This window comes from Octopus bimaculoides, chromosome 1 (genome assembly GCF_046866305.1).
Source record: "Octopus bimaculoides isolate indiv1 chromosome 1, ASM4686630v1, whole genome shotgun sequence".
NCBI lineage: Eukaryota > Metazoa > Mollusca > Cephalopoda > Octopoda > Octopodidae > Octopus > Octopus bimaculoides.
This window is the reverse complement of record NC_142928.1, coordinates 120,870,229-120,895,099: the sequence shown is the minus strand read 5'-3', so window position 1 is coordinate 120,895,099 and position 24,871 is coordinate 120,870,229. Positions and strand designations below refer to the sequence as shown.

The window sequence follows — 24,871 nt, the reverse complement described above, 5'->3', positions numbered from 1 at the left end:
GCATCTTTTAATAATAAGAAATTAGACGCATTCTATACAGCTAGAAACACAACGAACAAACAAATCAACAACCCTCTAAACAATAGGAATAAATCCAACTCTAGGCCAACACCCCTTACTAGGAGGGATACACACCGAAAAAACAATAGCGCCACACAACAGCACACATACGTAGACACCCCTCATAACCTATGTGGCTGTAGAGATAGGAACAAATGCAATTTCTCCAATAGGTGCAAGACAGATAATATAGTTTACCAATGTGATGTACAAACAAATAGCCACACTAAATCTTACATTGGGGGAACGAGTAACCAAATACGTTTAAGATATAATGAGCACCTAGCGAGTTTTAAAAACAGAAATAAGGCAAATTCTACAAGGCTTAGTGGGTATATCTGGGAACTAAACGACAATAAGATAGAATATAAACTAAAGTGGCACATACTAAAAGTAGCTAATTCCTATAACCCAACTAACAGACGGTGCAATCTCTGTGTAACAGAATGTCTTGAAATCCTAACAGCTAAGAACTAATTATTAAACAGGAGATATGAATCTAGTCTAACCTGTCTTCACGCTACTAAATACTCATTCTCTAAGTATAATTAAATATATAATACATTACACCTCCTAAGCAAAACTAAATATGCATAAAATAGCTTTACTTCTAAGTAGATATGAATAAGACAAAAGTTAGCTCCCTTTTCACCTAAATTTAGGGTTGCTTCCCTGTACTAACACCGCCGGTGCTATAAAAACAGCGCATCTAGCAATCACAAATATCACGTGGAGATGCACTTGACTAAAACTGGAACAATGTTCTTAAATAGCACCCACCCTATATCCCCTTACAAGAAGACCAACGCAACAACTAAAACGTAAGGCTCTATTTACCTATCACCACTATCACACCACCACATATATTACACCCAATAATTACTTCTCCTACATTCCGCACACCACAAACTTTGAATATACCCTTCAACACTCTGAAGAGATCGGCCAAACTACTGGCTGGATCGAAACGTGCGTAAGTGACTATGACATAATATACAAAATGACTCATTACATAACCTAAACCTCCACACTGACTCATTTCACAAGCTCCACATAATAAAACAACGGCTATGTAGTCCAACGAAAATGCTTTTTCTTGTATTTGTTGCTCCATTCTCCAAGTAAATATATATATATATATATATATATATATATATATATATGTGTGTGTGTGTGTGTATATATATATATATGTGTGTATATATATATATATATATATATAGCTATGTGTGTGTCTTTGTGTCTGTGTTTGTTCCCTCCACCACCACTACTTGACAACCAGTGTTGTTGGTGTGTTTACATTCTTGTAACTTAATAGTTCTAGAAAAGAGACCAATAGAATAAGTACCAGGCTTAAAAAAAAATTAAGTGCTGAGGTCGATACCTTCAGCTAAAAATTCTTGAAGGTGACTGAAACAAGTAAAAGATAAAAGATAGAAGATAATAAATAGGCAGGCTGAAATATGGCCCTCAGGATATGTGGAGAGAGATGGTACAAACGACATAGAGTAATCACCCCTGAAGAAGGCTCAAGCAATTTAGATAACTAAAACAAAAATCAATGGCATTGTATAGATTAAATAATAATAATAAGTTAAAGAAGTGATTTTTTTTTTAAATTCTCAATCGCAGAATAATGCTAATAATATAGCCTGAACAGGATAATAATAATATGGTATAAAAGATGGGCTACAGCAATTATTCTGCTCCATACCACAGATTTGCTTGTCAGTTGTTTGACCTTAACCAGTTGAGCATATCCCTTGGTGGCTGACGATATGTGCATCTCTGATCATGAGCAGAAGTAGTCGGGGAGCATCATAGCCATGTGTTGAGAGGAATTCTTTGGGGTTTGAATAATTCACTTTTGGAAACATGGTTGTTTTGTTCAACATTCTTAAACAAACCTTATTCAGGGACCGTTTGAGCGGGATAGGCTACTCAACCTGAAGAAAATTCTAATTGGGCCCCACCTGCGAGGTCATGCGCTGTTTATCTTGATATGAGATCATCATGTCGCGCACATATGGTTGTGATGCATGTGCCTGGTGTACCCTTATCAGACAGGTAGTCATGATGGGTATAATGGGCTTCGTATATTTTACCCCAGTGTCACTTTGATGGCATGCTTTGCTCTCTCACTCAATAATAATAATAATAATAATATGCATTGATATTTTAAATATCTGTTGGCTAAGTTGATAAGCTATTGTTGTATTGAGCCTTGTCCAAGTAGATCAATGATCAAAGGCATTCCAGCTGTAAAATTGTTCATTTTTCCATAATATTACTCACAATATTCAATGTAGCCTACCTTCTTTACTTTATTACAGTAAGGTGTGATTTGAGGGTGATATTGCTGTTGTTTCTAGCAGGTGAGATGACCATGTAAAGGCTCCCTCATTAGCTTAAGAAACTCCCTCAACGACTGAGAGGCTCTCTCATTGGCTCCGGTCATCTTCAGCTTACTTATGGCACAGATCTAGTTGATCAAATATTTGAAAGATCTTGTATTCCAGATATTTCATGCTTCAATATGTTTTGAGATTATTCTGTATACCCTCCTACATATTCTGGCTGTCTGACTGTTGGTCTGTCTGCCTGCCTATCTGTCTCTCTAACTATATTACCTATTTATGTTATGTGTGTGTGTGTGTGTGTGTTTACATATAAAAGTGTGTGTGCACGTGTGAGAGAGAGATAAAGTTCCTCTACCTCAGAAAATGTTGGTTAGTCTGAGGCTATTGTATAACATACTTTGTCTAAACTGTCATGCAGTGGGACCAAAAGCAGACATCATTTGGTTATAAAGTGAACTTCTTAACCATACAGTTCTATCTGTGTCAAAATGCTCTATCTGATTGAATCTTCTGCCTTTTTAATGGGAAAATCTGCTGCACAGTTGATGACAAAACTGTTCCATTGTGAGATTTATAATTTAAAGTATAACATAAAAGATATGATGGAAGAGACTTTCAATCACTGTAGTGTTTTAGATTGATTAAGGAAGTTATCTACCTTGGAAGTGGGTGAGCTCTGCACCATAACAAAACGAAATATTTATTAAAGCATAAAAGAAGAGATATTAAGATGATGAGAGCTAATAATTAACATTTTGGAGAGATCTTTATCAGAAAAGGAAGTCACTGCTACCACTTTTCTTGTAAAAGTATACGTATGTATTCTACAAAGAGTATTGGGCAATTTTTCAGTTTAATGTTAAATTATTTTTGTTATAACTTCTTTTACTCATTTACTTGTTTCAGTCATAAGACCCCAGGACTTATTCTTTGTAAGCTTAGTACTTATTCTATCGGTCGCTTTTGCCGAACCGCTAAGTTACAGGGACGTAAACACACCACCATTGGTTGTCAAGCGATGTTGGGGGGACAAACACAGACACACAAACATATACACACACACACACATATATATATATATATATATATATATATATATATATATATATATATATATATATATATATATATATATATATAGTTAAAAAAGACACAAAAAACAACAAAGTGAGGACGTGATATGGATAGTGTTATTGGACGCTCGGGAAAGGAAAGAGAGAGAGTATGACGTTTCGGGCAGAGCCCTTCGTCGGAAAGACGGAAAGTTCAAAGAATGGAAAAACGGAGGAAGAGAAAATCGGTACCGATGCCCACGAGGTTACATTGTGGAAGGACTGGAAGAGGAGGTGGTGGAGGAAAAGTTCTTTCTAAGACAGGAGAGTGAAAAAGGGAGGTGAATATCTGTGCGTGCGCAAGAGTCAGCAAGTGTGTGTGTAATAACAGAACGTGTGTGTGCGTATGTGTGTGTGTGGGAGGTGTATGTGAGGTATGTGTGAATGGGGGTATGTATGAGTTGTCAGGTGTGTGGGAGGTATGTGTGAATGGGGGTATATATGGGTTATGTGTGCAAGGGTGTGTATGCTTGGGTGTGTGTGTGTGTGTATGTTTGCGTGTGTGTGTATGCGCAAGTGTGTGTGTGTATGTGCGTTTGTATAAGTGTGTGGGCGAATCTGAGCATGTAAGTGCATGCATGTGTGTGGTGTGTTGTGGGGTAGGTGTGCATACATGTGTGTGGTGTGTTGTGGGGTAGGTGTGCATATATGTGTGTGTATGGGTGCATGTATTTTTTGTGTGTGGGTATGTATGCGTGTAGGAAGAGATGAAATAAATTGTGGAAAATTGTAGTGATTGTAATAAAAAAGTGAATAATGGATATAATGTAAAGTGGATGGGGGGGGGGGTAAAAAAAAAAGTAATAATAAAAAATAATAAATATAGAAAAGTGTTGCATTGTCGTAAAGGGGAGAGTCATAAGGAGGAGGGGGCTGTGTTGAGTCCGAAGGGGAAAGATGATCTAAGGTTAAAAATATAGCGCTGTTCCAAGTGGAGTCGCGAGGGAGTGGACCCATGGTGCAGGGCGAGGCCAAAAACGGAGATGTTAGAGGGGGAGTGGTTGGCCAAGTGGAAGCGACGGGGGAGTCCGAACCTAGCTGAACGTCCCTTAGGTGTTCGGTGAAACGGTCGGCTAGCCGGCGGCCCGTCTGCCCCATGTCTAATTTGTTGCATAGGTTGCATCTGATGCAGTAAATTAGGTTGGAGGAGGTGCAGGTGAAACTGTGTGGAATGTGAAGAGTGTGTAGGTTCGACCCTGTGACAGAGGTAGTGTTGGTGATGAAGGGGCAGGTGTGACAGCGGGATCTGGAGCACGGGAAGGAGTCAGGTGGGGGTGGGGAGGAAGAGGAGAAGGTACTACGGACCAGTAGATCGCGTAGGTTGCGGGCGCGTTTGAAAGAGGATAGGGGTGGGTTAGGGAAAATGGGGTGGGTGGTGGGATCGAGCTGGAGGCGACGGAAGGCCCGTAGGATCCTCCGATGAAGGGGTAGAGTGGCAGGGTGGAAACGGAGTGGGAAGGGGGTACGGTTAGGGGATTGGTGTGGAGGAGGAGAGAGGGCGGTGGTGCGGTCGATTCGACGAGCGCAGGCGAGGGCGGATTGGACAAGGTGGGAGGGGTATCCTCAATGCATGAACAGATGAGCAAGATACTGGGACTGGGTCTCGAAATCCTGGTCCAGGCTGCACAAACGTCGGAGGCGGAGGAACTGGGAGTAGGGGATGGCCCGTTTGGTGTGGAATGGATGGGAGGAGGAGAAGTTGAGGTAGAGGTGGGAGTCAGTGGGTTTGAAGAAGGTGGAGGTAGTTAGAGAGTTGGAGGGGGGGTTGATGGAAAGAGAGATGTCGAGGAAGTTAACAGAGGTGTCAGAGATGGTAGAAGTAAAGTCAAGAGCAGGGTGGAAGTTAGAGAGGAAGGAGATGAAAAGGCAGAGCTGTTCGCGGGAGAGGGAGGTGGCTCCTATACAGTCATCTACGTAGCCACTGTATAGTTCTGGGGTCGGACCGGAGAATTGGGAGAATACTTGGGCCTCAATGTAACCAACAAAGAGGTTGGCATAATTGGGACCCATTCTCGTTCCCATCGTGACCCCAGAGTCGTGTTGGTAGGTTTCTCCGGCAAACGTGAATATATATATATATATATACACATATATACGACAGGCTTCTTTCAGTTTCCGTCTATAGTAGAAGACACTTGCCCAAGGTGCCACGCAGTGGGAATGAACCCGGAACCATGTGGTTGGTAAGCAAGCTACTTACCACACAGCCATTCCTGCACCTAATGGCATAAAACAAACATTAATACACACACATACATGTAAGTATGAATGTTTGCATATATTTTGTAATGTATGTATGTCTGTAAGAGTCTGTGTGTGTGTGAATCCGAATGGGTATAGAGTGAGAATATTTTACCATCGTATCAGATACACCAGTGGCCTCCTTGATGCGTCTAAAAGCTTCTTCATATGTACTGATCTTTTGTTGTTGCTCTTCTCCAGATAAAACTTGTTTTTCTCCTGATGCATTTTCATCTTGTTGTTGGAAGGATGGACGCTGGGCCTAAATGTTAAGAAAAATAGATAGAGTAATAACAATAGCTAATCTCTAAATCTAAGGTAGCAGCAGAATGTGACATAGTGATGGTATATAAGGCAATCATTGCAAATCAGACATTTCCTAACCCTTTATAATAATAATGATAATAATAATAATAACAATGATGATGATGATGATGATGATGGTGATGAACTTATTGTACACAATACTCAGGTGCACTACATCACATCAGAAAAAGTAACCGAAACTGCATGAACAGTACACAGAATATGCACAGGAAGTGAAACAGTGAAAAAGTGAATAAATCTTAAAAAAAGAATGTACACTAGTTAAACTCTGAGTATGTCATTCAGACTGAGAAAGAAAAAAAACCATGAAAAATTAATATTTTAAAATTTAATTTCTCTATTTTTTTTTTTTAAATGGTATAATATCAGATTTGGTTATTGTTCAGTTCCATATCTTAACATACTTTCAGCAAATCACTTATTGATGATACTCATAATTAACCTTTTCTCATTTTAACTGGCTGCATCCAGCCATAATATTCTGTCTGCTTTATGTTCAAACTGGGCAGATTCAGCCTCTCACACTTACCCTACAATGTCATTCTAAAAGTAAACAATCACATCATTGAAATCTCAAAGCTATGAGATAATGCATGATTAATTCAAAACATTGCGTATAAATACATTTGACAGAATAATTTGAATGCTAAAGGGTTAAAGAGTTAACTGCCACAGAGATTTTAATTCAGTAGCTAAGTCAGTCACTTAATACAGCTTCAATGATTCACAACTGCATCACCGTCATCGTCATTGTCGTCGTCGTCATCATCATCACCATCATCATCATCATCACCATCATCATCATCATCATTATCACCATCACCATCATCATCACTGAACATCCTTTTTCCATGCAGGCATGGAATAGACAGTTTGACAGGATCTGGTAAACTGCAGGGCTGCACTGAGCTCCAACATCAGCCTTATCATGGTTTCTATGATTGGATGTCCTTCCTAATATCAATTACTTTACAGTGTGTACTGAGTGCTTTTCTCATGCCACCAGCCTTTACTAAGGTCACTAAGAAACTTGCAAATCAGGAAAAGAACAAGGAAAGAAAAATTAAAAAGTCCCATTAAGGGACAAGCATAGGTGTCTTGTTATAGAGAAGATACACAGCTACCCCATTTTATATAAGGGTGGGTGGAAGTACAAGCATAAAGATATTAAAAGAAGTGACCTAGTATGCTATCAGTCAAGTTTAATGCAGTAAAGAATGAAGTAATCAGGTCAATGATTAATATTAATTTAATCTGTTCAGATTAATTTAATATTAGTCATTGAGTCTTTGTCTCCTTATTGCATAAGTATTATTAATTAATAAAAGTTTTTTTTCTCTCTCAGAACTTTTAGCGATGGCCAAAACTTGACTGTTATTTTCTGTGTAAATGACATCTCTGGGTAATGCCCCTTAATCATAATTGTCCTATTTGTTTAGATGTTTTAAATATAACATATAAAGATAGTTTGCAATGATATCCTGATACACCCAATGGGTTATGGGACATTGAATATGAACAATGTATATAAAACGTCATATCAATTTTTTTTTATGTTAATAATAATAATAATAATAATAATGCATTCAAATTTTGGCACAAGACCAGCAATTTCGAGGGAGGGGCAAATCGATTACATCAACCCCAGTGGTTAACTGGTACTTATTTTATCAACACAAAAGGATGAAAGGCAAAGTTGGCCTTAGAAGAATTTGAACACAGAACATAAAAAACAGACAAAATGCCACTAAGCATTTTGCCCCGCTGCCTTAATAATAATAATAATAATAATAATAATAATAATAATAATAATAATGATGATGATAATAGATAAAAACTGGTGGGAACACAAACCACCCCCAGTACTTGAAAATGATCACATTGCACTCCTCTGGAACTTCACCATTCAAACTGACAGAAAGATAGACGCAAATAGGCCAGACATCATACTGAAAGACTTCAGACAAAAATCATGCCTCCTCATTGATATGACTGTCCCAATCAATATAAACGTATCTGTCAAGACCTACCAAAAACTGAGCAAATATAAAGATCTTGAAATAGAAATTAGCAAAATGTGGAATCTGAAGACGAAAACAATACCTATTGTCATAGGTGCCCTGGGAATGACAGCGAAACGGGCTGATTACTACCTAGATCAGATTCCAGGAAACCCCAAAATGGCTGAAGTTCAAAAGATAGTGCTCATGGGAACTGCCCATATCCTACGTAAAATACTGTCTATGTGATCTCAAATTTTAAAGCAAACACATAATTTTCTTATGGTTTCTTAAACATTCACTTGAACAAAACTGTACAAATCCAAATATATGGTACTCTAGGCATAACACCTACATGAACTTCTAACTTGTTGTCTCTTGAGGTCTCTGGGTGAGACTTGGATCCAACTTGTACAAATGCAAAACAAAAGTCAAACATAAAATAATAATAATAATAATAATAATAATAATAATAATAGTAATAATGATAATAATAATAATAATTTAAGCAGTTGTGGTTCATGTAAAAGGTAGCAGTAGTACCAATAATTGTTGGAGCCCTGGGAACAGTGAGCAAAAATCTCCAGAAGTACGTGGAACAAATAGGGGCTGCAATAAGGGTGGAGCACTTGCTGAAAATAGCACTGCTTGGAATTGCTCAAATACTCTGGAAGTGCTCGAAAAATAAGAGGTGTTGCCTTAGTTCACTGGTAGTGAACAGCTGACACCATAGTACATCTCCAGCATTAGCTGTGCAAAGGCAATGATAATAATAATAATAATCCTTTCTATTATAGGCACAAGGCCTAAAATTTGGGGGATGGGGGCTAGTTAATTATATCGACCCTAGTGTTTCACTGGTACCCAATTTATCAATCCCAAAAAGATGAATGCAAAGTCGACCTCAGCAGAATTTGAACACAGAACATAAAGACAGACAAAATGCCACTAATCATTTTGTCCAGCATGCTAAAGATTCTGCCAGCACACCACCTTAATAATAATAATAATAATAATAATAATAATAATAATAATAATAATAATAATAATAATAATAATAATAATAATAATAATAATAATAATAAAAAAATAAAAAATCCTAGTTTGATGCCCTCTTGGCTAGTTAATGGTTTAACATTCCTGCTTCCAAAAACTGAGGAAACAAACGAACCAAAAATTTATCGCCCCATAACCTGCTTAACAACAATGTATAAGACGCTAACATCTGTCCTAACCGAATACACCTATAGTTTTTTAATAGAAAGTAGCATATTCCCTAATGAGCAAAAGGGATGTAAACGTGGATCTTATGGTTGTAAAGATCAGCTACTCATCAATAAGATGATCTTAGAAGATTGTCACAAGCGACACAAAAACTTGTCAATAGCCTGGATAGACTATAAAAAGGCCTTTGATAGCCTACCACATAGCTGGATTAGGAAATGTCTGGAAATGTATAAAATAGCTCCTACTCTGCGAAACTTTTTATCTGTAAGTATGAGATCATGGAGAACCATACTGATGTTGAACAATGACAATGAATCTCTAAATGCTGGAGATGTAAGAATTTCATGTGGCATTTTCCAGGGTGACTCACTATCACCACTCCTCTTCTGTCTAGCCCTAATACCGCTCTCAAAATTGCTCAATGATGCACAGTTTGGTTATAAAATATTTGATACATGGATGATTTAAAGCTCTTTGCAAAAAATGACCAACAACTCAAAGGCCTACTAGCGATTGTTAAACAATTCAGTGATGACATCAGGATGCAATTTGGCCTTGATAAATGTGCAAAAGCTACCTTTATCAAAGGAAAAATGACAAATACATCTAATGTGAACCTTGACCAGCAAAATGTCATAAAAGAGTTAGAACCAGCGGAGAGCTACAAATACCTAGGGGTAATTGAAGGGGACAATATCAAGCACTCAGTGATGAGGGAAAGGATCAGAAGAGAATGTTATCGCAGGGTGAGAGCAATACTGAAGACAGAGCTGAACGCGAGAAACAGGATCGAAGCAATCAATGCTCTAGCCATACCAGTCGTGACTTACAGTTTCAACATCGTTAACTGGTCAATTACTGAAATATGTAATGTTGACAGAAAAATACGAAAACTGTTGACAATGCATAGAATGCACCACCCTAAGGCAGATATAGAACGTCTTTATCTGCCAAGAAAAGAAGGAGGCCGAGGACTTTTACAGCTGGCATTATCAATGAAGGTAGCCACAATTGGCCTAGACACCTATCTGAAAAACTCTGAGGACTGGATGCTAAAACTTGTCTTAAAATATGAAAGCAAGAAAGCATCTTACTCAGTAACAAAACAGGCAAAGGAATATCTAAGTGAATTCCAATTGCAACAAATTCAAGAATTAGACGAACTAGAAACACCTGCAGAAAAAGCTAAGCGCTTGAAAACCCGTGCTAAAATTGCTGCCTTAGCTATTATGACTGAAAAATGGCATGGAAAACCTCTCAATGGCAAATACCCAAAGAGAGCGAATAATGCAGATATTGACAAAGCCCTTACCCACCAATGGTTAATGGCCTCTGGCTTGAAATCAGAAACAGAGGGGTTTATCATAGCAGCCCAAGATCAATGCCTACCTACAAAGAACTACCAGGCCAACATATTAAAGAACGGCAGCTCCCCATTATGTCGTATATGCCAACAACAAAATGAGACCATCGATCATGTTGTCTCCATGTGCAGTCTGCTTGCGCCTACAGAGTATCTCAACAGGCATGATAGAGCTGCACAATATATTCACTGGGTAATATGCAAAAACCTGGACTTGCCCCATGATAAAAACTGGTGGGAACACAAACCACCCCCAGTACTTGAAAATGATCACATTGCACTCCTCTGGAACTTCACCATTCAAACTGACAGAAAGATAGACGCAAATAGGCCAGACATCATACTGAAAGACTTCAGACAAAAATCATGCCTCCTCATTGATATGACTGTCCCAATCGATATAAACGTATCTGTCAAGACCTACCAAAAACTGAGCAAATATAAAGATCTTGAAATAGAAATTAGCAAAATGTGGAATCTGAAGACGAAAACAATACCTATTGTCATAGGTGCCCTGGGAATGACAGCGAAACGGGCTGATTACTACCTAGATCAGATTCCAGGAAACCCCAAAATGGCTGAAGTTCAAAAGATAGTGCTCATGGGAACTGCCCATATCCTACGTAAAATACTGTCTATGTGATCTCAAATTTTAAAGCAAACACATAATTTTCTTATGGTTTCTTAAACATTCACTTGAACAAAACTGTACAAATCCAAATATATGGTACTCTAGGCATAACACCTACATGAACTTCTAACTTGTTGTCTCTTGAGGTCTCTGGGTGAGACTTGGATCCAACTTGTACAAATGCAAAACAAAAGTCAAACATAAAATAATAATAATAATAATAATAATAATAATAAGGGAGACACGCTCTCTCCACTCCTGTTCTGCCTGGCACTCACACCTTTAACAGAATTGCTAAATAGAACTGGATGCGGTTACAAATGCTATGGAAAAACAGTCAGCCACCTTCTATATATGGATGACCTAAAATTATATGCAAAAAACGACAAAGAGCTAGAAACACTACTACAGGCAGTACACGGCTTTACCAAGGAAATAGAAATGAAATTCGGATTAGAAAAATGTGCCAAAGCAACCCTGAAAAGAGGAAAATTAGTTAAAAGTAGCAATATAACACTAGATAAAACCAATGAAATAAGAGAACTAGACGAAAGCCAACCATATAAGTATTTAGGAGTCAATGAACTAGATAGGATACAACATACACAAATGAAAGAAAAAATAAAGAAAGAGTACTATAGACGAGTTAGATCAATACTAAAAACAGAGCTCAATGCTAAAAACAAGATAATGGGTATCAACACTTTAGCTGTCCCAGTTATAAGCTACAGCTACAACATCCTTAACTGGACACTAAACGAACTATGTAAAATAGACAGGAAAACAAGAAAAATAATGACAGGATATAGGATGCACCACCCAAAATCTGACTTAGAAAGGCTATATATACAACGCACAGAAGGTGGCAGGGGTCTTATACAGCTAGAAAACTATTATAAAATAACCACCATAGGACTGCAAAAATACCTACTCCAGAAACAAGGGAAACTAATACAAATAGCCACAAAACACGAGCAAAACAAAAAACTGTTTTCAGTATTTAAGGAAGCTGACAAATACAAACAAGAAATCAATCTACCTAACAAATACGAAGAAGAAGAAGAAGAAACAACAAAAGCTATAAAACAAATGAAATCCAAACTAAAACTAGAACAGCAACGGACCATGATAAAACGATAGCAAGAAAAGCCCCTACATGATAAATACTGGGCTAAACTAAATGCGAAAGAAATAGACAGAGAAAAATCCCAGCAATGGCTGAGAAGCTCAGGACTCAAAGCAGAGACTGAAGGATTTTTAATTGCTGCACAAGACCAAAGCCTCCCCACCAGAAATTACCAAAAACACATAATGAAAAGAAATATAACAAGTAACTGTAGAATATGTGGAGATCGACAAGAAACAATAAATCATATTATCTCTGGCTGCCCAGTCCTGGCTAAGAAGGAATATATTCACAGACACGACAGAGCTGGGACCTATATACACTGGAAGCTATGCCAACATTATGGAATAACAACAGAAAAAAGATGGTATAAACACACGCCAGAAAAGGTCACAGAAAACGAGAAAGCAACCATACTCTGGGATATGCCAATACACACAGATAGAGAAATTAAGGCAAATAGACCAGATATAGTTGTCAAAGATCACGAAGAAAAAAAATGCTTTCTAATTGATGTATCAATACCAGCAGATTACAACGTTTCTCTAAAAGAAATGGAAAAACTTTCAAAATACAAAGACCTGGAAATAGAGATAACTCGAATGTGGAATCTAAAAACAGAAACAATTCCTATCATAGTAGGTATAATAAAAAAATATTCAGACAAATACATAACAAAAATAGCAGGACTTACAAATATATATAACATACAGAAAATTGCACTACTGGGTACTGCACACATTCTACGCAAAACACTTTCAATACAGTAAACATAAGAGCACCACAGCAAACCACAGCACATACCCAAGGCGCACAGAGCTGCGCTCGGTAGTGAAGTGAAAGCACGTTATAAAAATAAAACTACTGATGATGAAGAAGAAGAAGAAGAAGAAGAAGAAGAATAAGAAGAAGAATCATCATCATCATCATCATCTTATTGTATACAGTGCCAGGTGTCCTACAGCTCATTCAGAATGAGTAAAAGAGGGGATAAGTTAAGCAAAGGAAGACAACAATGAAAACCAAAAGTACATGTAATTGTACATAAATAAAAGACAAAGGTGAACAGTAAAAGAGCCACAAAAAGAAAATGGTACCTAGGCATGTAGTGTTGGTGAATTTCAGCAGAAGGATTGGTATTTTTGAAGGATGAGGTGTCTCAATGGCTAACAATGGACATGGGTAGTTTCTTCCATATTTTTACAATTCTGAGCATGGAAAAATGCTTCTCAAAGTCTTGAGTGTCGTTAGTGTTTTTTCATATATATTTTATAAGTATATCCATGGATAGTAGAGATAAGGCACCATCTAAGTGGGTTTCAAACTGGCAAACACCAGACCCCTTCAGATGCACACACACAATATCAGAGTGGAATATGTTGGCACTCTGCTTTATTAATGAGATTGCACCCATATAATTGTTAGACGAGTTTAAAAAGTTGGAAAATATCTAATTTTATAAACTTGTTAATTTGTTTACCTCCTTTCTAATCTCCACTAAGAGAGAGAGACTTGCCTCCATCCCAGTTAGAAACACTGCTCTAACTGTATCACATGACAGGCGATGTTTTTTCATGGTATCTAAGGCAGCGAGCTGGCAGAAACACTAGCACACTGGGTGAAATGCTTAGCGGTATTTCGTCTGCCGTTATGTTCTGAGTTCAAATTCCGCTGAGGTCGACCTTGCCTTTCATCCTTTCGGGGTCGATAAATTAAGTACCAGTTACGTACTGGGCTTGATGTAATCGACTTAATCCCTTTGTCTGTCCTTCTTTGTCCTCTCTATGTTTAGCCCCTTGTGGGCAATAAAGAAATAAGAAACATTAGCCAGCTGGGCGAAATGCTTAGCGGTATTTCATCTTTACCTTCTGAGTTCAAATTCTGCCGTGGCTGACTTTGCCTTTCATCCTTTTGGGGTCGATAAATTAAGTACCATTTGCGTACTGGGATCGATCTAATCGACTGGCCCCACCTCCCAAAAATTTCGGGACTTGTGCCTAGAGTAGAAAAGATTATTTTGTCTTTACGTTCTGAGTTCAAATTCCGCCGAAGTCGACTTTGCCTTTCATTCTTTTGGGGTCGATAAATTAAGTACCAGTTGCGTACCGGGATCGATCTAATCGACTACCCCCCACTCCTCCCAAACTTTCGGACCTTATGCCTAGAGTAGAAAAGGATACATTTCATAGTATCTAAGGGAGATAATTCTTCAGCTTTTTTTTTCTTTTACTGACAAAGCATTTATTTAAATTGACTTCAACATGTTCTTTAAAAAATTAATGAAAATAAATGAAAATTATTGCATTCAGTTTTTTTCTGTATAATTTAAACATTTCCCAAGAGTTATGAAAAGGAAGTGTCCAAACTCTTAAAAAGTTATTTCAAATTTCAGTAACTGTAAAGAAAATTACTTGAAAGAATATATTTGAAACAACCATCGTTTTTGAGAGAACAAGTTCACTCGAAATGAAAGGTATTAAGCATTTTCTGTCGTTTCTGTTACCATAGCAACAATTTAACTTCAACTCTATAACACTAAATTTTAATCAACTTACATTAAATCGCCGCTCTATTCTATCATGAAGCATCCTCTTTTCTTCAGCTTCTTTCTTAAGTTCTTGCAGCTGTATTTCTCGTTTCTTCCTTTCATGAGAAATCATATCCTCATGTTTCTTCAGAACTTTCAAGGCATTTTCTTTAGAAAGTTGAGCGTCTCTATACATAGCTTGCAGTTCCTCTTGCTCATTCAAACTTTGTTTGATTTCCTTCTCAAGGTTTTCCAAAACTAAAGGCCATTTTAGAGAGTCCTATAAATAAGAATATAGTTCAAAAAGATTACATACATACACATGTACGTACATACATACATACATACATACATACATACATACATACATCTATTAGTGACACAGTGGAGATTTGTAAGACATTCCAAAAATTCTCCATCTGAGATTCTTATGTGAATAGATGCATACACTTGAGTGTATACAAGGACAGTTCAACCAACACACCCACTCAACCACATATTTACAAACACAGGGAATTCACTTAACTCAAAAAGTTTTGTGAACAAGTAACACTCAACATATAGTTGGAGAGTTGTAAGTATTTAATAACGATAAAAATTACAGATAAAATTTAGAGAAATATACTTATTTCTTTTAGTTTTTGAAGAATTTTTTCATATGTTCTTGTAAGATGAGTGGCCTCATATATTTTCATCTGTGCTTTATCACAGTTATTTTCCAAGTATCTTATTCTCTGTTTTATAGAAAATAGATATATTAAAAATAGAAATCTTTTACTCTAAAACATACATATGAAATAAGTTTTTCTTTTTTCAAACCAAATATGCTTATCCCAAAAAACACAACCTTCTATGAATTCATCAATTTTCTCAGATACTGTGATGCTTTTGATCAATCAGAACATCCAACCATTAGTATTGATAATAGTAGCTAAACAACAATAACTCTTGCTGTTGCTGCTGCTGCTTCTGATGCTACAACTAAGCTATTATGTGGTTGTTTAGTCTTCTGGAAATGGCAACCAAATATTCTTAAGATTACACTCTACCATCTTAAAAAAAGAAGGAAGGGTACATTGATATAATGTAGTCCTGTGTATACTATGCCTGGAAAAGACAAGATGGTTATAGATGGAATGCTTCCAATCATAGGTCTGAACAATCAGGAGAGGCAGCCTGGAGTTAAACATCAATAACAACAGCAACAACAATAAAGCATCCCATATATCAGTAACACTCAATCTTTTTTTTTTTAATTTCATGGCACAAAATTATCTCCATCAAATTCATTATTTAAAGAGTGTTTTCTATCCTGGCATGGGTTGGACACTCAGGATAAAACTGAGAATTATTGGTACACTTTGCATAGAAAGTTAAAAAACAAAGAGCTAAAAAAAATTCAAATTTTGTAAAAGTGTGGTGTTATGGGCTGTGACGAGCTATGTGTTGAGGTGGAGAGGGGTGAGGCAAACAGAGGTGAAGCCAGACCGGAAGGGCCAAACCGGAAGGGTCAGATCGGAAGTCGGTGACACGCGGTAGAAGGCTAGCACGTGGGGCCAGTGAGAAAACAGCGACGTTACGAGAAATACGTGTTCTGATTAGGAGCGATCGTGTACCCCGCTGCGGTCGGCAAGGTAAGGTCCAACGCTTCATTCTGTCCTTTTGCTTCTTGTTGTCTTCTTCCTCCATCGCACCACAAGCTATTTTGGCCCATAAAAAAAAAAAAAAAAAATATTATGAGTGTAGTCAGGATTGCTAGTGACATAATTAAGCCGTTTTGCGGCGACACGGACGTAGTCGCATGGCTAAAGAAGATGAACCTAGTCGCAAAGCTCCAGGGAATATGCGACTTGGCAAGTTTTCTACCGCTCTACTTAGATGGTCTGGCGTTGGCGCTATTTTTAGAGATGGAAGAGAGGGACCAAGTTAGCGCGGAGAAGATAGAAATCCGCTTGATGGAGGCCTTCGCAGAAGGGATGTTCGAGGCGTACGCTCGCCTGGGGAGAGCGAGGTGGACCAGCGAACAGGTTGACGTGTTTGCCAACGAACTTAGGCGGTTGGCTAGACTGGCGGGGTATGAGGGAGAATCGCTGGATCAAACGGTAAAGTTGGCGTTTGTGACTGGGTTTCCTGACCACCTGTCAGTCGAATTGCAGAAACTGCCGGACGTGAGTACCATGCCCATGGCGGATATAATATCGAGAGCTCGTATGTTAGTTTCCTGTCGTAGGTCGTCACCGCTGGTAGCAGCGGCGACAGCAAAAGGTGGCCGGCCAAGGAGTGGCGGAGAGGGGTCGAACAAGGAACGTGCGCGTCCGTTCAAAGGTCAGTGTTTCCGGTGTCAGGGCCCGCACATGGTGCGAGACTGTAAGTTACCTAAGCCTGAGGTCATCTGCTACCGTTGTCGTGAAACGGGGCATATAGCCACCGAATGTCTGCAGGGAAACGGTCTAAAGGAGACTACTGCGCCAGCGGTCTCCCTTTCAGATCATTAACAGCGCAAATTTTTCTACCCGTTGTTGATGTGCTAGTGGATGGGAAGATGTCGCGTGCCCTTGTGGACACTGGCTGTACAACGACCCTGATGACTCCGGGAGTGGTAGAGACGTGGAGTGGAGAAAGCAGTGTGAGGGCAGTCGACGGAAGAGAGGTACGCTGTGAAGGCATTACTGACGTGCAGATTGAGGTGCAGGGAGCAAAGCTAATGCTGCAAGCAATTGTAGTTGGCCGCTTGGTGGATGAGATTGACGTGGTGTTGGAGATGGACGCCATCAACCGTCTTGGTGGCGTTAGGATTGCAGGAGATGAGGTCACGTTCGGAAGCGTGGGGGCATCGTGCGCCGTGAGTCGGGACCGCCAGGGAGAGCAGAGCCCCGTCGAGGACAGCGCCGCTTACACCATCGAAGACAAAGATTTTCAGGCGGCGTTTGATGGTCGGAGGTGGACGATAGAGTGGCGATGGAAGGACGAGCCCCCACTGCTAAAGAACAGGGTGAGCTGCTACCAGCATACGTTGAAAGGTCACGCCGGCATCAAGTTCGACGAGGAGGTAGAGAGATAGATCAAGGAAGGAGTCCTTGTCCCGTGGAAAGAGGAGGTGGTGAGTGGAGTGCTGCCTCTGATGGCGGTGGTGCAGCCGACGAAAGGAAAAGTCGGACCGGTGCTGGACTTTAGGGAGCTGAACGACCATATATCGTGCCACACGGGAGGTGAGGCAACGGACGTTTGCGGTGAGATATTACGTGTGTGGAGACAGTCGACCAAGGCAGCGACGATCGTCGACTTGAAGTCGGCATATTTGCAGCTCCGTGTGAGTGACAAGCTGTGGCGATACCAGCTGGTGCGGTACAAGGGCCGGACGTACTGTTTAACCAGGCTGGGTTTTGGGCTGAATTCCGCTCCGAAAATTATGGCGATGGTGCTCAAATCCGTCCTAGGGAAAGAGGAGAGGATAAGGAAGGCCACCAGTTCCTACATCGACGACACCGTGGTGGAAGATGCAGCCTGGCTCAGGAAAATGGATGACTGCAACCATATCAACGTGGCGGAGTTGGATGCCGTGCTGAAGGGGGTGAACCTGGCCTTGAAGTGGGGGCTGTGCACCATCGAGATTAGAACCGATTCGGCCACTGTGCTTGGTTGGGTGACGACAGTCCTCACCGATGAGCGGAGGGTGCGAACCAAAGGGGCTGCGGAGATGCTGGTAAAGCGCCGATTGGGAATATTGCGGGAGCTAACCGCTGAGTTCGATCTGGAGCTGAGCGTAATCTTTGTGCCTTCCGAAAAGAACAGGGCAGATGTCCTAACCAGGGTAAAACGAGCTTGGTTGCAGGTGCCAGAGGATGCGGAGCGGGCTGTGGCTGCAGTATGCTGTCTGAGTGACTCGGAGTTGAGGAGACTGCATACCATGCATCACATGGGAGTGGACAGGAAGTTGTTCCTCGCCAGGAAAGTTGACTCCGAGGTAACGAGGCGGAGCGTGCAGAGAGTGGTTAGCAGCTGTGACAGGTGCCAGTCTATTGACCCTGCTCCGGGCGTACATGAGGCGGGAAGTATTCCAGTGGCCCACAACTGGAAACGACTGGTAGTGGACGTAACACACTACCGGCAGGGGACGTACCTCTCAATGGTTGACTGCGGACCAGGGCGGATGGCCATATGGAGGGAGATGAAGACGGGGACTGCAGAGGAAATTGCAGGTGTGTTAAATGGGATATTCCTGGAATGAGGCCCCGTGGATGAGCTGCTGCTGGATAATGGCACTGCATTTCACTCGGAGGCGCTGAAAGAAATGCTTGACAGGTGGCAGGTCAGCCGCTTCTTCAGGGCGGCATACCGGCCAAGTGGAAATGGAGTGGTGGAAAGGCATCATCGTACCATCAAGACCATGGCAGAGAGGGGTCGCATTTCACCAATCGAGGCCGTATTTTGGTACAATATGTCGCCCAGGTAAGGGCAGGCTGAGGAGTCGGTGCCACACAGGGCAATATTCAGGTACGAGTGGAGGCACCCGTGTATTGCATCAATGCGACTCCGGGGAGAAGAAGAGCACGCCTTCGTGCAGATCGGGGAAGAAGTTTGGGTAAAACCCCCAAATGCACGGTGCACATCACAATGGGGGAGAGGAACTATAACCTCCATCAATTCAAAGAACAACGTTTCAGTCGATGGTATGCCACGCCATGTTTTGGATGTGCGGAAGATTGTCAGTGCTTCAGAGGATGGAACCAGCTGCAGTGGGCAGGATGATGAAGACAGCAGCAGTAGGCAAGATGATGAAGGCAGCGCGCCAGGAACTCAGGCCAGTCCCGGGGTCGCACAGCGACCACAGAGGGAGCGGTACCCTCCTCCCTGGTTGGCTGATTATGAAACCAATTAAGGTAGTTCGGGAGCGAGGAGTGAGTGGGAGAGCCGGTTGAATGATCTATAGATCAGGGGGGGGCGTGTGGTGTTATGGGCTGTGACGAGCTATGTGTTGAGGTGGAGAGGGGTGAGGCAAACAGAAGTGAAGCCAGACCGGAAGGGCCAAACCGGAAGTCGGCGACACGCAGTCGAAGGCTAGTACGTGGGGCCAGTGAGAAAACAGCGACGTTACGAGAAAGACGTGTTCTGATTAGGAGCGATCGTGTACCCCGCTGCGGTCGGCAAGGTAAGGTCCAACGCTTCATTCTGTCCTTTTGCTTCTTGTTGTCTTCTTCTTCCATCGCACCACAAAAAGAAATATAGAAAAATATTGATTATCTTGTTTTATTAAAGTGCATCGGATGTACTGTGCAAGAGAGAAGACTGCACTGGCATGGCCATGTGATGCATATAGACAAGGACAGTTGTATAAAGAAGTGTCAATCACTAACTGTGAAGGGAACCTGTGGAAGAGGTAGATCCAGAAAGATGTGGGATGAGGTGGTGAAATATGATCTTCAGATGTTGAGTCTTATGTAGGTGATGACAGTCACCAAAACTTTTGGTGATTTGCTATGCTTGAGAAGACATGTCAAGCTAAGTGAAATCATAGTCATGGTCAGTGCTGGTGATGCATAAAAGCACCTGTGCTGGTGACACGTAAAAGGCACCCAGTACACTCTGTGGAGTGGTTAGCATTAGGAAGGGCATCCAGCTGCACAAACCAAGCGAAAATGGACTGGAGCAGCTCTCCGGCTAACCAGTTCCAATTAAAACATCCAATTCATGCCAGCATGGAAAACAGACGCTAAATAAGGATGATGACAACAACAACAATGATGTACACCAATGCGTATAACTAAATTATGAATGCCATGATTTTCAAACCATTCACCTATTAGTATCGATATTCTAAAGCCTTAAATTATACTTTTAAATGTCTATGTCATATCTAGACATTCCACATGGAGTATCTAGTGCAATGTAGTGCACCATTTGAAGATCACAACCATATATCTATATCAATGGTTCCTAAACATTATTCAGCAGGGTGTGTAGCTCAGATATCAGACAAATCCTGCAAGTGAAACCAACTTGCTGGAGACCAAGGGGAAACCAAAAATGAGATGGTTGGATAATGGTGACACTTGAAAATCCAGATTGAAAATTTAATGACAGTTGCTTCTGAAAAGATCCTACAGTGGAGATTTTTAAGGACTCTACCCTGATAACCATCCCAGGAACAGAGGCTACATTTTACAAGTCTTAATTTTTATAAAACATTAAATGGAACAAACTTGTTTCACAGAATTTATTTAGGAGGAAAAAATGGTTTTAGTCCCATTGTGTAGAACTTTGGGCAAGTGTCTTCTACTATAGATCAGGATCAACCAATACTATACGTGTGGGAACAAAGTTTGTTTTGTGGGTGCAAACCTAGGTCTTCAAATGGTGAAGTGCACTGAACATTCTCTCACTTGATACAATAGATATCCTCCCAAAATTTCATTGGGTGTGCTTGTACTCCCTACACATTCTGTTCCAAAGCCAATGATCAACGTTTTGTGAGTGAATTTTGTGGACACAAACTGTGACTGTGTGGTAAGAAGCTTGCTTCTCAATCACATGATCCTGGGTCCAGTCCCACTGCATGGTACCTTGGGCAAGTGTCATCTACTGTAGCCATGGGCTGACCAAAGCCTTACGAGTAAATTTAGTAGATGGAAACTGAAAGAAGCCTGTCATGTGTGTGTGTGTGTGTGTTTATGTATTTTTGTAATTGTCCCCCCACCTTGCTTCACAACCGATGTTGGTGTGTTTATGTTCCTGTAACTTAGTGGTTCAGCAAAACAGACCAGCAGAATAAGTTCTAGGTGAAAGAAATGAAAGAAAGAAATGAAAATGTGATAATATTTTGTTAAACCTGAGCTTCTGTAGATTCCTTTTTATCTGTTGTTATTGCTAAGAGGGATGCTTGCTGTTGTTCATTGTATTTTGTCTTCATATTCACCAGTTGCTTTTGTTTCACAGCAATCTGATGTTTTAGAGCATTGAGTAGTCGCATACCATCAGAGACTTTATGATCCAAAATAGTTATGGCTTCCTGAATGAAATTTAAAAAAATTTTTTTTTAATATTACGAATTTGTTTTTTCAAGCCAAAACAACACAAGTTATAGGGAAATAATACAAGTTGATAGTTTCTACTTCTATCTTGTATTTCAATATTTTAGGGTATGAACCTCTTTCTCAGGATATCTTCAGAGAAATGGTGTTGGAGCTGACTTCTCTGTTCTATAGTGTGTGTATATACAAGGCTGCTTTCCATGCACAGAATGATGATGATGATGGTGGTGGTGGTGGTGGTGGTGGTGGTGGTGGTGGTGGTGGTGGTGGTGGTGGTGGTGATGATGATGATGATGAGAAGGAGCAATGAATGAAATATTTTTTATCTAATATTTTAGATGTGCTTTTTGTTTTTCTGGTTGTTTTTGTGTATTATATTTTACATCATCATCATCATAATGTTTATCCCAAACGCAACCCTCATTAACATGATTAAAAACTCCCTTTATTTATATTACTAATGAGGGAATCAGTGCAACAATGGTTGCTGATATTTCTGTGACGTTATCACCCTATTTTCCTATTCTTAAAGTGTATGACACCCTTCCTGACATTTTTTGCTAATTACATTACTTAAATTTAAAACCTCCTGATACCCTTAACTACTGTCTATAACATCTTGATTGGAAAACAATGCTCTACATAGTCATTTGTCCTGATAGAAATAGCAGTCAATTCATCCTCAAATTACATTGTACCAACATACAAAAGGATACATTGGATAATGTTGCCTTTGGTGTCCTGTTTCTGGGGAAAAGATAGGATAATTAAGGTTAAACTACCTTTGATCTTAGATCTGCTAGATCAAAGCTGACCTTGACTAAGAAGAAAATAACAACAAATACAACAACATGATTAAATAACTTCGTTAAAAATCAATATTTACCTGCCCAGTTTTGTTTTTTAGAGATGCTCGTTCAGTTGGTTTGTCCTTTAAGGCCTTGTTAATCACAGCTTCATCTTTCTGTAAAGAAGAGAAAAATCAAGCATTTGAGAGATAGAATGACTGTAATGGGTTTAGCTACAACAGCTACTAAGAGATATAAGAAGCTAAAGTGAGTTTAGCAATGACATTTATTGAGGGATACAATAGTTGTAGTGACATTAGTACTTATCAAGGTATATAATACCTGTAGTGAGTTTGGTTATAACATTTCTTAAAAAGAAGGTGGTGAGCTGACAGAATTGCTAGCACACCAGGCAAAATGCTTAGCAGGATTTCATCTGCCTTTATGTTCTGAGTTCAAATGCTGCCAAGGCTGACTTTGCCTTTTATCATTTCAGGGTTGATAAAATAAATACTTGTTGAGCAGAGTTGATGGCCTTCTACCAAAATTTGAAGCCAATATTTACTGAGAGATAAAACAGCTGTTATAAGTTAAACTATAGCCTTAACCCTTTAACAATCAAATTACTCTATCAAATGTAATACTTGTTTATTCACAATGTTTTGAATTTATCATGCATAATCTCATAGCTTTGAGATTTTGATGAGGTAACTATTTATTTTTAGAATGACATTGTAAGGTTGGTGTGAGAGGCCTGATATGGCCAGTTTGGATATAAAACAAGTAAAACATTTTGGCCAGATATGGCCGGTTTAAATGCTAAAAGGTTACTTGAGATATAAGAATTGCAGTGAGCTTTGCTACATTTCTTGAGATATACAATAACTGTAGTATTGGCATTTCTTCTAGATCTTTACATTCTGAGTTCAAATCCTGCTGAGGTCACCTTTGTCTTTCATCCCTTTGAGTTTGATAAAATAAAGTACCAGTCAAGTACTTGGGTTGATGTAATCAATATGTCCCCACTCCTCAATCCTGAAACAGACTGGCATCCCAATCACAAGAATTGTCAAATGGTAGTTGGAGAAGAACACAAACTCAAACACACGACAGGCTTCTTTCAGTTTCCCTCTATCAAATCTACTCAAGACTTCGGTCCAGCGGATGCTATAGGAGAAGACACTTGCCCAAGGTGCCATGCAGTGGGACTGAACCCAGAACCATGTTGTTGGAAGCAAGCTTAAGGCTTTGTGCTGCCTTATCTTAAATATAAGTGAGTTCCTTGATAATTTGAATGTAAGTTCTTAGAGAATTCTGAATAGGAAAATATCCCTTAGTAATTGAACTACTTACCATGTGTAAATCATGAAGTTTTTGACGAAGTTCTTTGTTTTCTTTTCTCAATGTCTTTATTTTCTCTTTGTTCCTCTTTATTGTGAACTGGGATATTTCATTGTAAGCTTTTCTATCACCATCTTACCATGCAATGAAATAATAGTCAATATCAGACTCTCTCAAATTTTTGAAATGCAAAGAGCAAAAAAAGCACACACACACACACAGAGTTATATTCTTTTACTTGTTTCACTCATTTGACTGTGGCCATGCTGGAACACTGACCTGAAGGGTTTTAATCAAACAAATCGACCCCAGAACTTTTTTTTAAGCCCAGTATTTATTCTATTGTTTTTTTTTTGCCAAACCGCTAAGTTATAATAATAATAATAATAATGAAATTATTGTGTACAGTGCTCAGGTGCAATACAACTTGTCAAAAGTGCATATAAAGCATATGCAGTAATGTACAAATGTCTGGAAAGTGAACAGTGTACGAGTCAGATACATGCTTGTGTGTGTATGGTGGGGAGAAAATCAGGTGTAGTGTAGGTGAATCTCAGGAAGCATGGAAGTTTTGAAGGATGCAGTGCTCCGACAACTAACAACTGATGCCGGCAGTTTGTTCCATACTTCAGCAACTCTTAGTGTGAAAAAACGTTTCCGAAAAGGGACATAAACAGACCAATACTGGTTGTCAAGCCCTGATAGGGGACAAGCACAGACACAACCACACACACACACAC

At 39.8% G+C, this 24,871-nt stretch overlaps 1 protein-coding gene across 3 annotated transcripts in view; it reads right to left on the bottom strand.

Annotated features, from left to right (window-relative positions):
- The window catches only part of LOC106881933 (outer dynein arm-docking complex subunit 3), a 58,879-nt gene that overhangs the window by 15,884 nt on the left and 18,124 nt on the right, over positions 1-24,871 (bottom strand). For 2 of the 3 annotated variants that reach the window (XM_089357046.1, XM_089357041.1), the window contains exons 2-7: positions 24,144-24,265; positions 22,889-22,966; positions 21,801-21,980; positions 15,604-15,708; positions 15,003-15,254; positions 5,889-6,035 (exon numbers count right to left, since the gene is read on the bottom strand). In XM_089357046.1, the coding sequence (XP_089213172.1) occupies positions 5,889-6,035; positions 15,003-15,254; positions 15,604-15,708; positions 21,801-21,980; positions 22,889-22,966; positions 24,144-24,146 (765 nt within the window). In that variant the 5' untranslated portion in view covers positions 24,147-24,265. The remainder of the gene's footprint in view (positions 1-5,888; positions 6,036-15,002; positions 15,255-15,603; positions 15,709-21,800; positions 21,981-22,888; positions 22,967-24,143; positions 24,266-24,871) is intronic. The other variant, XM_089357043.1, reaches the window with a different exon arrangement.